General features: G+C 47.8%; 4 protein-coding genes across 4 annotated transcripts; all 4 read left to right on the top strand.

The window, feature by feature from the left end:
* Positions 1-1023: 1023 nt before the first annotated feature.
* On the top strand, positions 1024-2493 carry FSST1_002330 (uncharacterized protein; the record flags this gene model as incomplete). The annotated part of the gene is made up of 1 exon (XM_083228309.1): positions 1024-2493. One exon carries the CDS (start codon positions 1024-1026, stop codon positions 2491-2493), a length of 1470 nt encoding a protein of 489 aa, XP_083092512.1.
* Positions 2494-3073: 580 nt separating this feature from the next.
* FSST1_002329 (uncharacterized protein) lies at positions 3074-3364 on the top strand (the record flags this gene model as incomplete). The annotated part of the gene is made up of 2 exons (XM_083228308.1): positions 3074-3239; positions 3297-3364. The coding sequence occupies 2 exons, from the start codon at positions 3074-3076 to the stop codon at positions 3362-3364; spliced, it is 234 nt and encodes a 77-aa protein (XP_083092511.1).
* Positions 3365-3652: 288 nt separating this feature from the next.
* On the top strand, positions 3653-5774 carry FSST1_002328 (Kelch repeat-containing protein; the record flags this gene model as incomplete). Its single annotated transcript, XM_083228307.1, has 3 exons — positions 3653-3875; positions 3942-4623; positions 4679-5774. 3 exons carry the CDS (start codon positions 3653-3655, stop codon positions 5772-5774), a joined length of 2001 nt encoding a protein of 666 aa, XP_083092510.1.
* An 8935-nt stretch (positions 5775-14709) lies between these two features.
* On the top strand, positions 14710-15766 carry FSST1_002327 (uncharacterized protein; the record flags this gene model as incomplete). The annotated part of the gene is made up of 3 exons (XM_083228305.1): positions 14710-14924; positions 15123-15182; positions 15256-15766. 3 exons carry the CDS (start codon positions 14710-14712, stop codon positions 15764-15766), a joined length of 786 nt encoding a protein of 261 aa, XP_083092509.1.
* Positions 15767-18206: the final 2440 nt, after the last annotated feature.

The raw sequence follows: 18206 nt of genomic DNA, 5'->3' as shown, positions 1-18206 counted from the left end.
GGCGCGTCTAGAGTCACTGGGGCGAATTTGGGATGCAGCTTTCGGGGCAGATGCTAACGCTGACTTGGACTTGGGGACTTGATCGATATAGGCCATGAGACTCAAGGGAAGCACAAGACGTGAACAAGAGATATAATAGTGATTTAGTTCCTTACTGTAGGACATGCGTGTCGCATACTTTTCAAACCAAGAGAAAATGATTATTTCTCAGTTTGTGGCATATAACTTCCATAATGGACGAGGTAAGTTCAGCCACGCTAAGCATATTACACTGACGTGATTCTTGGACCTGTTAAATCAACCAAGTTCCTGTTTCTATTGTTACCTTGGAAGAAGTAAACATGAAATTCATTCTCAATCTGGAAGAAGAGAAAATAAAAGGAATTCAATGCATTAAAAGAATACATGTATGTAGTCCCCGATTGTCACTAACTGGTCATATCTGATACTTGTCTGGTAAATATCGATAGTGAGTTGCCAGATACTCAAATGTATGGGTGAACTTAATATATTCAGCCGCAACTTGCAATCACAAAGACGAAACTAGAAATTCCCGACATAATTTATTTACGGCCTAATAATCCCACGACGAGGTCAATGGCAGTCGCTAGAAATTTAAGACTTCCACTTGACTTGACCTACAGTTCTGTCAAGAACCCTCCTGCTCGCTTGGCTGAGTTTGCGGGGTGACCCGCTCCTTCCCGCTTTTTAGAAGCAGGACTAGGGCGAGAGCACCTGCCTGAAAGATCATTCTCACAACGAGCAAACTGTCCAAAACGAACCATTACCAGCAGGGGTCTATTTCACTTTGCGGGGGTGATGATTACGTAGCAAAACAACAATCCAGGCGTTGCAAAACTGAGCATCCCTTGTTTTCTTCCCTCAACAGAAAACAACTCTCCACCTGACACTTTCTTCTGCACCTACACTTCCTCAAGTCGCGCGCTGGCGTTTGCCGTGCTGTGAGGTCGGACAATCACCAAACCATCACCTTCACACGCGCTGCGGTACCTCTTCGCAAAAATGTTTCGTCAAGCGGCAGACGGAACCTCCAAACTGATGGGACGGCGCAAGATGTTTATCAAAAGGAAGGATCCAAGGTCGGGCGAGATATATTATGTCCTCAACAAGTGGTCATACGCTCCAAAATCGCCTCCAGAAGACGATTACTTTGAGGCCAACGACCTTCTACTTGACCTTGACGACATGTTCAGCAAGCACGTGCGACCAGCTACAGAAGAGGATGACAAACAGGCACTTAAACTATGGTCACAAGATCCGAAGGAAAAGGCCACTCGAAAAAAACTCTACAAGCTCGAGAAGACGTTGGACGAATCGAGGTTGAGGGTCTTCGAAGCACGATCGAGGCCATTAAATTCCTGGCGACTCGGAAGCTACGACGTTTTCTCCGCGGCTCTCCGGGCCCCATCACGATCTCCACTGATCGGCTACTCGCAAGGCGCCATTAGCACTTCGACTGCCGAGACACAACCTAGCAAACTCCACCTGCTTTGTTCGAATAATGGTATTGAAGCAGGGGCTCTGGAAACTGGTGGTTCACTGCTTCTAGAGCGGTTTCAGTCACGATTAAACTTGTTCAAATCCGAGACAGGTCCTGAGGTTTCTGTAAGCCAGCTATCAGAAGTACTGGGGAGCCAAGACTCGCTCACAAGCCTTCGCAGGCTAGTGTCGCAGTACTTATCATGCAATCCTAATGGCATCGCTTTTTACCAAGCACACAACGCTCAACAAGACTCACAGCCAGATCTTTCTTTGGATGTTCGAAATGCGTGCGAGAGTTTCTGGCAACCAAATGTCCCGCAGAGTACTTGTGACCTTTTAACTTTTCTTGGCAATCTTCGACAAAGATTATCAGCCAGAGAAGAGCATCTAGGAGGACCCTTATGTGGCTTCGGAATGAAGCTCTCGGCTGAGATTTGCGTTCCCACGATTTCTCGCCAATACTTGAACATGGGATCCGAGATCAACCACTGGAGCTCCAGCGATCAAGGAATAGGAGACATAGTCCAGGTTCTAGGAACATACATGCGCCACTTCACCACGGATCCTGACTCAAACAAGCTTGACGTGAAGGACCGGGAGGCGCTCCTGAAGCTATTAGTCGGCGACGTAGATCAAGAAGATCCCCCAACGATTCGATCGCTTATACTCGATTTGTTACAAGATAAATCCAGAGAGGACATGGCGCAAAAAGCTTTGGACGCCTACCGAGCCTACATAGTCCTGCTTGGTCATTTGGGGGCGGCGGCCCTGCTCCAGCACGAAATACATTTTTTTGCCGCTGGAGAGATTGGAGTGTCAAGAGACGGGGATAGACTAGAGAATCCAGGACACCAACTAGACGCAACCGTTGCCGAGGCTTTTCGGGTTGCAATAGACAATTCAGCTGTGCCTCCAGACAAAGCTGTACTTCCGGCAAACCTCGACTTTGCCGGCTGTGTCAGGCTAGATCTGAGGGCCATCGGAAATTAGGTACCGAGTACAAGATAGCAGTTGGATGAAAGATTTTGCGTAGCATCGGAGCTGCCAAGTTCCACGATAAAGGGATGGGTTCGGCTTGTGCCTCGTACAATAAATTACTGAGCCCGGAAATATGCCGATAACCTTGTTGAAGTGAGGTGAGACGGAGGCAGGGGAAGAAAAATACAGTCCAATAGGAGATTGTGGTGGAACCTTGACAACGGATCACTACTGATACCAGACTGACGGGTCGGTTCAATATGCTTATTATCAGCCCAGAGCGGCCCCGCCTGACACAAAGCACATCTTGAGGAAATCTGGAAATGAAATGTCAAAGCGACAATCATCCTGTCATTAACACTATCGATCCTGAACTTATTAGTCTGGGTGCAGTAGATCAGAAACCTACGGGGCTTCAGACAAGTGGACTCCACCCCATTCAGCCCTGCAAACCGTCCCAATGGGCAGGCCGATTACCTTTGAGTTTATTCTACTCTGTGAATCTGAGCTGAAATGCAAGCCCGTATAACGATTGGTGATTTCCTCATTCTGAGTTCCCTAGCTGCGTCCAGCTCCCTGCTCTGCACGAATCATGATCAGCACCCAACGGGCTAGCAACGCCCGCTGGTGCCACGAGCAGGTCGGGGGCATCCGTCGTCTCACCATGGATGACCAGCTGGCAACCAGGAACGCCAAGGTTCTGAGCGATGAGTGGTTTTTGCAGTTCCTGCTTCATCCAAAGTGCGCTCTCACCCGCTGTAAGTGTAGTCCTTGACGCCGTCGAGTCGTTTGAGGCGTCGGACTAGGAAGTCTAGACCTCGCAACAAGGTCAGCCCCGGATAACGCTGAGCCACTCTCATCTGCCGGCAAGGTTATGTGGTAGCCGGAAAGAAAAACATGAGATTGCTCTGTAGCATTTCTCACCGCAATGGGCTTGAGCATTTCTGCCCCCCAGCGGATCCCTCCTGGCCCCTGCTCATGAACGATCAGCAAGTGTCCATCTTCTTTCTCGTCCAGCGGCCTGGCACCGTCAACCTTTCTCTCTCTTCATCACACATACGGCCATTCTTCTTTTAACGACGATCGCCCAGGTCAAACCTCGTTCGTCTCCCGCGGTCTGAGACTAACAAATAGGCCAGGAGAGTATGTATGTAGCATCACGGTGGCAGCCATGATGTGGATCTCAATCTCTCCCGCCAACCAATTTCGCCAGAATCTCACGGTTCTATCATTATTGTTTCTTTTCGTCAATTTCACAGTTCAGCAAAGGGATCCCATATCGAATTTCTGCCGAAGATGGGGACATCAAAGTGCTGTGGTAGATGAAAAGCTTTACATCGGCGGAGGATTGGTCACCTATGATGGTAGTTCAGGAACACCCCCGAACGTCTCGAGTACGTGAAAATTCCTGACTCGCGACGGTGGGTTACACCGTGTGTTTCTTAACTGATTTTTTTTAGATCCTTACTTTCTCTACCATGATTTGAGAACTGCCGCCGGTACAGGCATGCCTCAGCCATACGCGAATTTGAGTAAGAACTCGACAGTACCAGATGTTAGTGGTGGGATATTCTGGCCCGATACTATCAACAAGAAGATCTATCTCTTTGGCGGCGAATATAACGATGTGACGCCTTGGGACTTTGATCTATATGCATACGACATCATCAACGACGAATGGGACAACCTCGGAGTTTCTAGAACCGACAATATCGTCGGACTCAGTTATGGAGCTGGCGTTTCCATTCCGGACCGTGGAGAGGCTTACTATTACGGCGGATGGATGAACAACGCGACAGTCCCTGATTGGGGTGATGCTCCCCAGGTACCCGCGTCGAACCTGGTGCGGTACGAGATGGACACGAACAGCTGGTCCAACGACACTGGCCCGGATGATATAGGTCGTGCAGAAGGTGTCATGGTCCACATCCCTGCCGGAGACGGTGGAATGCTTGTCTACCTTGGAGGAATTCGTGCTACTGATGACGGCGGTTGGGAGGGCCAGCCGATGGAACAGATTATCCTGTATGATGTTCTGAGCGGCAAGAGTTATTTCCAAAATGCAACAGGCGATATTCCAGAATCACGTCGACGATTTTGTGCTGGTGCTACGTGGGTGGATGATCAATCTTCCTACAATATGTGAGTTTCCCTGGCCGGATTGAGCGGATGGCTTTCTGACAAGGATGTTCTTTAGTTACCTGTATGGAGGCGCTGGTCAAGAAGAAGGAAGCGCTGGATTTGATGACATTTATATCCTGACACTGCCCACGTTCACATGGATCAAGATGTACCCCAATGAGAATGGGACCGGAAGCTACCCCCATCACAGCATGTCCTGCAACGTGGTAAACGAGGCCCAGATGTTCGTCCATGGGGGCTTTTTCCCTCTCAACAATGACTGCGACGTTCCGGATCAATGGGGCCTACATGACGTGTCCCTCGGCAGACAGAACAAGAACAAGTCACCCTGGATGCTCTATGACCCCGAGTTAACTCAATACGCTGTCCCAACGGACATTATCTCGGTTGTTGGCGGAAACTCCAAGGGCGGTGCAACCAAAACAGCGCCGGCGGGTGGCTTCGACCACCAAGATCTCAATGCTCTTATGACACGAACAGCTTCAGCGGGAACACGAACAGCAACACGAAACGTATCGGGCGCGACTGCGACGGGGGATTCCAAATCGGAGAACAAGCTGCCGACTGGGGCTATAGCAGGCATAGCGGTCGGCGGAGCAGTTGTTCTTATAGGTATAATTTTGGCGTCGTTCTGTCTCATTCGAAAACGGCGAGCTCGACGCGAACGAATTGGATCTCAACAGCCAATGGCGCAGGATTACAACTATCACCACCCTACGCACCCTTCCATCATCTCAAACCAGTGCTCACCTGGTCCTTGGAGCCCGCAATCATCGAGCTTCAATCCTGCGAGCCCTTTCGCTAGCCCTCAAGCGGCTCGGTCATATACAGGGCCACCAGTGGAACTTCCATCTGGAGATATGGAGGACGCTACACGTGGCTCGCCACTTACTCAAACAACCACAACAACACTTGAGCCAAAATACGATGCTCATGGGAATCTCTGGGTTCCTCAAGTAAGCACGGTACAAATACCAGATCAGCTTCACTCTCCAGGAAGCCCTCCTTATTACGACGGGACAATGGGCTCCAACTCGTCGAAGAATGGAACAGGATACTTCACGTCCGATGGGCCTCAAGAACTTGCGGCCGAAAGACACACTTCCTCTGTTTCAGGACAACCAACCCACCAGACATATTATCACCCATAACGGCCCTAACATATAATCACTTTCTTTTATTATGCCTGGTACTTCGGGCCTGACGTCTTAGCTTTTTTTCTTAATATCAGTATCATGAATGAAGGGGTTTATGGAGTATTTTGGATGGATATAGCATGCAAGCGGATATTTCAGGGAAAACTTTTGTAATCATGGCTCACATTCACTCCCTTGTGAGCCTGTGTCTTATCATATATATCATCGTCTGCCTTGAGGTTTGTGGTTTTTGTTTTGCTTGGGGCATAGCGAAGACGCAAGACCCAAAGCTCAAACGATTAAAAGTTCAAAAACATTCAATCAATATCGTGCTGGGCACTTGATAAGAATTTGGTGTTCAATGTTCTATGGTGACCTGGCAGACTTGTGCGAATTCATCTGCAACAAGATACCTGTGCGGTTTGTCAAAATCACTTACTGCATAGTATATTGCGAGAGACATATGATCTATATCCATGCAGGAGTTCAGGTCATTCTCGACGTGTATATTAATCTGCCGCATTACATTATTGTCAGATGATGAGACTAACACCAACACGTTGATTTCTTGTCAAAGAAAGGGGAATCGAAGTCTACTCAAGACCAGTCTGAAGTCAAAAAGAGTCGGCACGGACTATAGCCACAAAGTCCAATAGCCAGGGGCTTATTGTCATCGCAGTTTTTGCCCCGTGGCTTCATAAGTCTTGGTCCTTTATGATGATGTGTTAACGTGTACCAGTGACTTTCTACGAGTACCATTCTATCCTATTAGTTACGGCCTGAACCAAGGTCATGATTTCAAGACACTCTATGCAATGGCGGTGTGGTGTCATATGAAATCATCATGGTCATTACATTTGCCTTAAGCCAAACAACGCCATTGTATTATGTGGAAGGAACACATCTTTAAAACCTCGTGAGGGTTCTCAGTTCATTGAGCTCACCGTAGTTCGGTTCCCGAGCTAGCGTAGTTGCATGCTCCAACTGACGCGCATGAGGCCTAAACATACGCCCAACAAGTAACGATGAGGTTTTCTCTTCCGGATATAACAGACCAAAGACAAGAGAGGGTGAACTATTGAGTCATTACTTGCTTGCATAGAGGAAGATCGAGATGAGTACAATTTCAAACTTGAATGGCTTATTTAGTCTCGATTCACCGCTTCATTAGCAACTTTCCATACCAAGGCATTCATTGCCCTAAGATGTGTCGTGCATGATGCACCAATAGACTACCGGCATGTGTTGGTCAAATTAGTACTGTATGTCGTACAGAAGGAGTCTTAAAGCATTATATTTTGGGAAGGGGAAAGAAGCAAGTTTATCGGCAAACTCAGGCAGGGTCTTTTGCTAAATTAACGGACTGGCACTAAAGTTCCAAGCTCTCGAAACTTATAACAACGCTATGTCGTCTAAGCTTTTCTTCTTATGTGCTAATCAGATGAGAAGGATGCTCCACGTTCTATCTTTGCAGTAGATACTGACTGAACGTTGCGATAGATTTGATGTCTGGCATTGCAATTTGGGTTGTGATACGATAACATAGCTTCTTTAATCAATGAATCGCAAGGCGGAACAGCTGTGCTACAGGCACAATGTCCGAGCCTTTAGGCCTTCTTTAGGCTGAACAAATGATGAATGACTCGGCTCTTGAATTGTGTCATGATATCGCGACATGAGGGGCTTGAATTACTCGATGTTGATGAGCCATCGGCAGTTGAATACTTGCTGAGACGCCATCATTTGGACAAGTGACACAATTAGTTCTATAACCTAGAACTGGACTTGTGCAAGAAGATGCCTTTCTGACGTTGATCGTTTCGACTGTTGGGACCTTTACGGTTCGTCAAGTCTAACTGGTTGAGTTCTATGTCGGATACGTACACTTGGAGGCTGGAGCAGCCACACGCAAGCAATGATGTGGCTCAACATAACATGACATGACAACGCGTAACATCTCCAGGATCCTGGTGATGAAGACTGATGATGCCATCGTCTTGAGTCGTGACAGATGAGGATCTGCCTCAAGTGCCGAATCTCAAATGACTACGCAGATGCAACGTGGTCCAAGCCAGTATATTGTAGTCTCGGTCTTGCCCCGAGGAGAAATGACGACAAACTGAAGTGATGATCAACCTTGAAGATCCCAAGGACGGTTCTCTTCTGTAACAGAAGAACCAGAGAATAGTCTTATCTATTGGCTACTTTTATTTGGGGTTCCCATGGCGCGTGCTCACTTTTTGGTCCCTTGATCGCCGAGTCTGTAAGTGAGCGTGGGGTAGTGTGTGGTCCAAGATACATAGCTGCAGTAGCTATCGGGAATTTTGTTGGTGTGTGGAGGATCACCATTTACTGGATATGGTAAATCGGCTTCCTCTCACCCCCCATCCTTGGGAGGATAAGATGGCTGGCTGAATGACTGACCTGACCAGGTTTGCATGAGAAGCAAGACCGAGATAAGCGATCACGAGCATGTTCACATGAGGGGGGATGAATCATAGAGGGAGAGAGGCTCATGAGTAGATATGGGATAGAGAGGATGGGGGTGGTTAGATAAAGGATGGTATCGTGCTATACATAAGATAAGGATTGGTAGATACGGATAAGCGATAAGACTTGATTTGAAGATAGAATGTCTTGGTCTATCAAGGACTACCCGGTATTATTATACCCTCTACTTGACAGGTAAATATATATTGAGGTCTGTAGGGTAATAGAAATGAGACTGCAATCCATCATGGTCCACAATCCTTGATGTGACGATTTATAACGCTACGTGAGGCGTTCTGTATTCGTTCGCGAAAACATAACTTCTCCAGGCGCCAGGGCAGCCATTTCGAAGGTTGCATTAATGCAACAGAAGTATGAGGCGATCTGTGACGTGCATCAACACGAAAGACATAACAAAGCATGCAACCGTAAATGGCAGCTTTTATTCAGATGCGATACGTGGATTTCTTTGCATATATCCGTTCGGGTGAAATCAAGAACCAATGACTATAGGTGACATTAGACGATATCAGGCGACAAGTTTCTAGTCCCGCATATTGATTAATGTCATCGGTGAGAATACATACCCATACCCTATGAAATCAAAAGACAAGGCGCTATTTACTGACAAGATGTAGTCATTTCTAAATATTGTCTATATGACGCTGATCTTCAATCCTCTCATATACTAAGCGGGTAAAAGCATGTCCGCCACTTCCTTGGCCTTGCTTTAACATGATGATATGCCAATGTTGTGTTATCAGACCTAACAACATGCCTCGGCTCAATTATAGTAAGCCCTATTTAGTCAAAGAGCCAATACCATGCTGATATGACGAGAATTTAGTGTATCTGTACAACGCTGAAATGGCTATGAATGTCTCAACTATTGACAAAACTGGAGGAGAGAAGCCTTGGCCACAGCCAAAATCTCTTTGACAAGCCGGGCCGGTCCCGGTCGAGACTGAAGTCGGCAACTACAGTACCCCCAGCTTCTGTCAGCTCCGTGTTGAGAAAAGTAGAGGACTCTAACTCTACACGGCAGTTTATCTCCGTTAGCTGGAAACACAGATCCTATTTCTCCACGCACTCGTGGTCTCCATTCACGACTGTAAGAGGCTTATTTGATAGATGACGATAAGCAAGCCTCAGGGTATCAGAAAAATTGACCGCTGGAAGCATAAGAGACGAAAATAATAAGACACCTTATGCTTCTTAGGGTATAGTTCTTAGACTACTTATTTTTATACCCTAAGACTTAGGAGGCCATTTTTTCTGCTACCCAGTAGGCAAGAAAGAAAAAAATCTTTTATTTGCGCCGAAGTTATCCGCCCACTATAAAATACATGCCTGTTAAGCGAACTTTCAACCAAACAGCAGCGTGGGAGAACGACTGGCCCGTGGTGTTGAAGCCTTGACCCAAAGGGGCAGGGATCATGGATATAGACAAGGTGAGACTGCGGCTCATTCGAGAACGTGAATAACCAACAAGGTGAAAACTCTGCCTTTTTTTTTTTTTACCTTGAGTCTAATTGATCTTGACCTCCAAGGGGGCGACTAAGTCGACTCCGCAACAACGACAACGACTGAAGGGGTCAACGTTGGCGAGCCTCAAGTGGAGTTGTCTAGAGTCTCTTCAGCAAGGACCATCGTTTAAGATAGCGAAAGACAGCTAGACAAGTAACTAAACAGCGGAACTGTCAACCGGGAGAACAGTGCTCGGCCGCTCTAATGCACAGGCTTGAGGCCCCGGATGGACCATTATCTAATCTACCCTTGCGCACATCGTATGCGACCTCTACAGACGTTGACCGTCAGTTACTGTTTGCCATGTGTAAGTGAAGACCCAAACCTGACCGAGAACCCACAACATGGCAAGCTCATATAGTGGCCACTGTTGACGGGCCTCAAATTTGACCGAATTGTTCCACAACACATAACACAATAAAAAAAAGAAAAAAACTTCCTTATCATAGAGTCACAAGCCCCCCTCGTCAAATTGGCGGAGACGGAAAGCCAACAAAACGGAGCCGGTCAACGGGAGACAGTTCCTAGGCCAAGACGAAACGCACGATGTAAGGTCAATGGAGCCCCCAGACATGCTGGCATTGGGCTCTTCCCCCACATTCATGCTGTACTATATACCTTGTCATGTCCATAAATCCATCCCATTTCCATAATAGTCTATCCCGCGTACAGAGTACTAGAAGCTCGGTTACGAGAAGCTGGGTCTTGTTGTACGTACATACAGAGACGACTCTCTGATCATGTTTCAACTCGGCGGTCAAGAAAGATGCAATGTAACAAAGTGGATGGATGGACACGTTATGACACGCGGTCTCGTCCTTTTGTTTCTTCTCTCAGACCCAGTTAACAAGAGACAAAAGTAGTAAAGGAGTGTCTTTTCTTTTCTATAGCACGTCAAGTTAATTACATATTAGTCTGATTCAGCCCCACAACCTGACTCAGCTGAGTCGCTCATAACCCCCAGATATTAACTGTTAGTCAATCAACACTTGACAGTATAGGGCAGTTGATACCGTACCGTAGCTACGGCCCTCCATGTTAGTTGGGATCAGCCCCCGCAGTCTAGACTAATTACTCAAAGCCCGGGGAACCATCTCAATACGAAAAAACACTTTGCCTGTCTTGTAATAAAACCATGTCATGTCATGTCCGTCAAGTTGAGCTGAGTTATCAGAGAGGGGTCTCTCAGTTGTCAGTATCCGATGACGGAGGCAACAAGTTGTCAACTTGAATAATAGTAAGTAAGTAAATGATACAAGACAGGAGCGGGGTTATGGACGGCATCCGACTCGGGTTGTCTCAGTTTCATACGAATGATGAATACATAACAAACATGGATAAATATAAATATAGTACGACTTCAACGTCGTCTTTTTTATGTAAGTTGTTTATGCGTTTCATGTGCAATGATGTAATTCTCAGTAGAACAATCGAACAAATCGACACATGTTCTGTGAAACTTTACAGCACTCCATCTTCTCCTCTTTCCCAACCAATATATTCATCAGTGAGCCGTTGTTGAGCTACGTAATCCGTTATGTGTCACGAAACATACTCCTCTTTGGTGGCCACATGGTTAGTCTGATAGGCTGCCTCTGCCTAGAACTTGACTATTGCTTCTTGTTCGGGGACTTTCTTCTTCAACACTTCGCGTGCAACACTCATTGGATGTCAAAGCAAGAAATGCAGATCATTCAACCTGCTCATAGCTTAGCGGCCTTGTTCCCGCGCACACTCTCTCGTTTCTCACACACACACAAGACTTTACCGGGCCGCGAAACTTTCGGGAGAATGGCATTGTAGAATGGAACGTCCAGTGTACGAAATAATTATGGTGCGAACTAGGACATAGTTTTGTTGCGTAACAAGTTAGTAGACGTGAACAACACATGCATCGTGACGACGAAACGTGCTCTGTATGGTGGATGAGACGAGCTTTATCGCAATCCATTTGGGCAAGTTCAGTGGTTCTAGTGGCCTATCGTAGGCTGTGCCTGGTGCTAGGAGGTACCTACAGTAAAAGGAAGCGGGGGATAATTACCCCCCCAGTTGGTCCCAGGGAGGCAAGTGCAGGTGGATAGGCACCCCCCTCAGTCTCACTAGAGCTAGAGGCACCTTCCACCTTGCTTCCACTGATAATCTATTTTTCAACGGAAGGATGGACGAGTATGACATGATATGGCGACAGTAGCCCCTTCTCCTTCTGCATAGGTTACTTTGTCGTCAATGCCACTAGTTCGTGGCTTCGCTTCCCCAATCTTCATCATCACCTGCCCACCACAGCAACGGGACAAAACCACTACTATGTATGATGATCAAGTTTAAGCGTGAAGAACCCACTCTTTCGCCCTGAACCCTTGAACCCTTGAGAAAAAAGAGTTGATGTCCCTTTTAGGCCGTGCCAAAACTACGCAGACGCCCCCCCCCCCTTCTCTACGAAAGCCTGTGCTCAGTATCCACCCCCAGTCGACAGGCTTTACTTCTATGCTTTGCTGTATGGAAAGGCGTGCCTGGCATCGTCCATCCATCCATCCATTATCCAATGCTACTTAGCGCCGATTGGGATGAGGAAAACATGCATCATCTGTGTAGCCTATCGTTCGTTCTTCTCCTCTGTCCTGACTGCTCGCTAAAGTAATGACACGGCACGGCACAGCAGGACTTTTCTTAGGACTTGAGTTGCGTGCGTGCGTGCGGCATGGCTTCTCTACGATTGTCATGACGAGATTTGTCTGGCTGATTTCCTCACAGGCAACGCAACGTAACGCTACCAGCTGCTGCTCTTGCGCTAGACTACGCTACAATGGCGAACGGTTACTGCACTCTGTCGGTCCATTGTTGATATGCACATCGATATGTCCCTGGCTGGCGCCTGATAATGTAACCCCAATGCCGTTCCCGCATCAGATGGCCAGTGACAGTGTTCCCGCAGATGGACGGATGTTTATCTACAGGCAACCAAGCAGAAGACAGATACATACCTACAAGAGGCCTCGCTTCCCCAGAACTTACCATGTCAGATGTGGTCAGTTCTTGATTGCCTATTCATCAACCCCAACATATACCTTGTTGAATCTAAATGTACCTATAACCCTACCAGGGTTGCCCATCAACAAGCTGGTCACCAGCAATACATACATCTATCTATATACAGTACCCCTTCTCCCTTATCCGCATTCTTACTCGTTGCTTCCGGTCAGAACTATCACGTCTGCTGATAGTGTGACAACGTCTGCGGATATTCCATCAGTCAACCTGAGACAGTCTCTGCATCAACCGACGCCTTTACTCATGCTTGCGCTCTGCCTCACAACTTACGCATACGTCTGATCTGACCCATTACCAGACTACCCGAGTCCAACAAGTCATCAGAGGGGCCCGGAATACAAGGGCTTAAACAGCCGGCATCCTGACGAACCCATAATTGCAGTTTTCGGCCTGTTATTGGGAACTATCTGCTTGTCGGTGTCGGTCAGTCCCTGTCCTTCGTCGCTAGTAAAAAGACATCCAACGGGGTATCCTCAGAGGATCCTCTATCCGTTGTCCCAGCTGCCCTGCCCTGCCCTGCCCTGTGCTGCGCTGTCGCGCAATCCGATAGTCACAACTCGCAACATTGATTGCGGCGGGCCATTGGCTCACTACTTGCGGGCGCTGCACCTCCGCTTTCGGCTCATCGCTCATTCACCTGTTCGATCACGACAACCAAGGCCCGAGTCACCAGGTGCCTACCTCCAACACAGTACTTAACACTCGCGTGCCCCGGCTTCGCCCGTTCGCAGGTTATCAGCTTTATTTTAACCTGCCTATCTAATCGACCGAAAACCAACACATTCGCTTGACAGAAAGAAAAACATCAACGACACCATCTGTCACTATTGCCCTTTCAGCTCCTCAACGGATCAGCCAGCGCTAACAAAGCGGCTCTTTTCTGGCTACTGTACCTACCAGAGACCTACCCACTCGGCTAAATTTGACTTACACGACACTTACACTACTGTACTATCGCGAGTCGACACTCGATTTATTCATACCGCCTTCATCCTGCGGCCGAATAAGACATAGCACGGCATCGTCTCCACGCTGCGGATCTGCTGTCACCGTTCCGGTCCCTGAGCGGTAACACATCATTGAGTCTACCTCTGATCAGTGGATTTTTTTCTGGAAGGAATTTTCATCCCATCGAGATCTAGAAAACCAAATTGCATGGGCTTCCCCAACTCGATCTTGAGTCTAAAAGAAGAATTACTAAAAACTGGTCTCATTTCTTATTTGACGCCGGGCTTTTTTTTTCTCGATTAGCCTTGCCCTACTCTGTCGGTTATAGCACGTTAGTTATTGTGTTCGAGTCGGTCACTGTTTGTTCTACGGTTGTTCTGGTCGCTTCGTCTCCATTTGCAACACAACTCACCACTCGGGGAATTTAACATCCTGTTGTCCTTGCACATGCCCATGCGCGCTTCTGAACGCAATTTGCCACTCTGCTATACCCTGCCATCACACAATTCTCGAATTTCTCCTGAGACGGTCAAGCTTGAGAAAAAAAATTTGCAACCACCGTTGCTTCTGTCACCCTTTACTATCCCCCTGTTGATCGAATCAGGGAGTAAGGAGATCTTTGGAGCCTAGGCTAAGTTCCGCGATAAGGCCCCCCGCAGTCGAACCACACTGGACAGGCGGTTTTCTACCCTTACCGTACCTGACCACAGGCGGCCCCAGCTGCTCTAAATATCTGCATACTCCACTGATTTACAGTGGTACCGAGTACTTACGGTCTGTACTTGTACTTGGGGCACCTTGTTGACCTCCAGGTTCACAACTTATCATAATTATCACCGCCCCCCCTTCTCTCAAATCCTTTGACTACACTTTTTTTTTTATCACCAGTCTCTCATCCTTTCTTGTTCTCCAATTGTCATTCTTTCAGTCCAACACAATGCACCACAGCCGGAGAAAGTCAGGGCACGGTCTGCCTACTACATCTTCGACAGACGTACGAAAAGCCGTTACTGCATCCGACCCTACAAAGTACAAGCGACCCGTCATGACTCGGAGGCACACACCACAAAAACTCGGCCGCGGCCAGCGTGAACGTGAGCGCGAAAGGACAGAGTCTTGGGAAGATGAGAGGGAGAGTTTCCCGCAGTTTTGGTGAGTCTCACGTCATCCCATGGTGTTTCTATCCCCCTTTCCATTGGTATCATGAAGCTTCCCTGCCTGCAGCCCTGGTCACGGTCACGGCGATGCCGTCATGTCCAGGTACCATGCAGCTGGGAACGATATTGGCTCTCAAGCCATGGAAATTCCAGCGAACAAGAGAAGAAAAAAAGTTACTAACAAGTTTGACAGTATGACGTGCGAAAAGCAGTTCATCCCTCATGATGACATGTTCCTTTACTGCTCCGACAAGTAAGTACTAATTCCGCTTAGCGGTGGATCTTGCATGCCAGTCCCAAGCATAAATGCTAATTATACACTGTAGCTGTCGAAGAGTTGACCAGACCGCATCGCCACAGCCGGCTTCTTCGGTCAACCATTACGCGTCTACAAACTACCCATTCTATTCTGCGGGACACCCGGAGCCTAAAGACATCATCCCGCGAGCTTCTCCTTCACGGCCCAGCTCGATACTTTTGGGTTCTCCACCAACCACGCCGGGAACCGGAGCGCCGACTTACCAACATACTTCGGCCATTTCGGCCCTCCGTTCCCTCAATGTTCGGCCCCCGAGCCCTCCGTCGCCCACTGGTAGCTCCAGCAATCTGTGGCCTTTTAGCCGCAGTGCTGCGAACAGCCCCTACAACTCGTACAGCCGGCCTTCTGTGCCGTATCTTTCATCGACGTATGACGGAGGGTACTACGGCGCTGGCGGCGGCGGATACAACTATGAGGTGACTTCGGGCGGAATGGACCGACCGCTGCCTTCTCGCAAACCCAGCACCTACTCTCGACCCAAAAGCATTGAGCTTGTGACACCCCTGTTCGGCAGATGATATGGGTGTACTGTGCTCAGTTCTTCAATGACGAACGACATGTTCGTTAGAAGAGCCTATGCGAGCACCGGTTGATTGTGGAATCCAAAATGGATTGGACAGCCTGGTGGCACAAGCGAAGCTGAAATGCAGAGGACGTGGTGGGTGTTCTGCTTGTGTCTTACAGCACAACCGGGGCCTCGGACACAACCCCGCTGCCTGGCTAAGATTGGTCTGGCAACATGATCACAAACCCCATGGTTTTGCGGGGTTTGGAAGTTGCGTTTGCAAGGATCATCCAATGCCCTTGCGCTGCGCTGCCATGGACCTTGTTCTTGTTCGTGGAAGGTCTACGCCCCGGAAACAAGTTTCCAGTCTTTATGCCCACCTGGCACTGAAGGAAGCACAGCACGCGGTGTGTTTGTGGGTTTACCGTCCTGTTTTCAGGATTCGTGTTTTTTATTGTTTCTTGCCTCATAATGCCTCTTCAGGGATGCTGACTGGCAGCTCCCTGGCGCTCAAAAGTTTTTTTCTACTCTCTGTATTCTGCATCAACAGCATTTTATCGATCTCAGACCGAACGGCGTTTACCATCTTGTTTTTTTTTTTATAATTCTTGTCACATTTGTCACTGTGTTTCTGGGCTCTGACAATCCCCTGCCTCTTCAATCCATTTTGGATACAATACATTCTCCACGGTCAGATGGTCTACCGGCCCCCAACTAATAGCGAGACATGGGTCAACACCCAAATGCTTGCAAAGGGTTTGGTGGGAGCCAATGGCTGGACTGCTGGGGTTAGTTTTGTTTGAGCTTCTCTTGCATGGACTTGTCTTGCCTGAAAGCTGGATTCATGCCCTGGCAAGGCATGGCACGATATCACACGGTGTGGCATTGACACTATTAGCATTAGTATAGACAACAGCATTTGGCGAGCGGTGGATTGGACAGATGCATAAAGTTACCCCTTTTCAATGGTCACTTTGACGAGGGATGCATAATTATTTCCATACCAATCATGTACAAAAGTTATATATTACTCGAATCTGCATTTGGAGGGTTGTTTTTTGGGGGTTTTACTACAGATCATACTTGTATACTTATCCATATACATGTCTATCTATTTATTTAGAAGCATAAAGCATTTCCATCTAGGGATATCTAATGGAACATTTACCCACCCAGCAATTCATTCTTTTCACCCTTACTTGTCTGTAATGAGATTAGCCTACCACGGTTCATTAAACCGAAGCCGTCCCCAGATTCTCTTACTCCACGCTTGGCTCCCCCAGATTTTCATTCCATTCCCCACCCCCATCCCTTCCCGTACTGCATCAATTGGGCCCATCTCCGATGGAATTGTAGAATACAAGAGAAATGAATTTGTCAAGGGCCTGCGTAATGAGCGGGCAGGGCGTAAATGCGTCATGTGAAAGAGCACGCGACGACTTATTCCCCACGGAGCGTGTTCCAAGGAGGTCAGCGAGTCTATGGGAGGCGGAACAGGATAGGGGAATGACAACTGTCTGTGGCATAACGGCAAAGCTCTTTTATTGACCTGGCTATTCTCGCGAGTGGAAATCGGTACAGACAACTCGTCTGTAGAGTTTAAGCTCTCTGGTCTACGACTTCTGCTTTGAGCATATCTATACGTTTTCCTAAACTTGCTCTCCCCTAACCGTTGTGAGCGTCCCATGTTTCGTCCACGGTCTGTCAGCACATGATTTCTTCACTATCATTGGCTTCCTTATCACCCAGATGGCTTGAACTAGTCGATCATTCTACCATCCCTCTGGGAACACTTTTTGACAACGCATCAAGGCAAGGTACGTAGCGGCCTCGTTTTGCAGATCTTGCTCAAAACACCAACTATCATCCAGCCATGTCTTAGATCCCAGTCCAGCCATCTGAATGTGACAGTTCTGCGTCTGCAGACTCGTCGAGATTGTTGTCAAGGGGTCCTTCACCTTGCAGTAGTACTCTTTGTTGGGCTTAGAACTCCTAAAGCTGTCACATTCTCGAGACTAGCTCTACACATGTTCCTGAGTACAGCACAAGTCCATCGATTAAGGTAGATAAGAACGCCGTGTCTTCTATCAAGGATGATATTCCATGACATCATTCTCTATGTGAATGGCACAAGACTATACGCTACTATTCATGCAGCCACCGTCGATGTATCAGCAGCTTAGACAAGCATGCATGCGTATTTCGCGGAGAAGGTCAAAGCACAATCGACTTGGCTTTTGTCACTTCTATCATATGTGATGTCCGTGGTAACATCGACAAAGTCGGTGTGACGAACGCGTGTAAGCGCTGGGACTGGAACTTTTTTTTGTACAAATACTATCATGACAAATAGATGGTTACCAGCCAGGTGAGGTGTCTCAAGCTCTTGCTGTTCCGGTCGTGTAGGTACCTGCAAGAAGCATATTGACTTCATCAATGGTCGATCATAATAC

The sequence above is a fragment of the Fusarium sambucinum genome, chromosome IV, assembly GCF_050947815.1.
Source record: "Fusarium sambucinum isolate potato_lamoka chromosome IV, whole genome shotgun sequence".
NCBI classification, from domain to species: Eukaryota; Fungi; Ascomycota; class Sordariomycetes; order Hypocreales; family Nectriaceae; genus Fusarium; species Fusarium sambucinum.
Note: the sequence above shows the minus strand (reverse complement) of the source record. Positions and strands in the feature narration are given on the sequence as shown.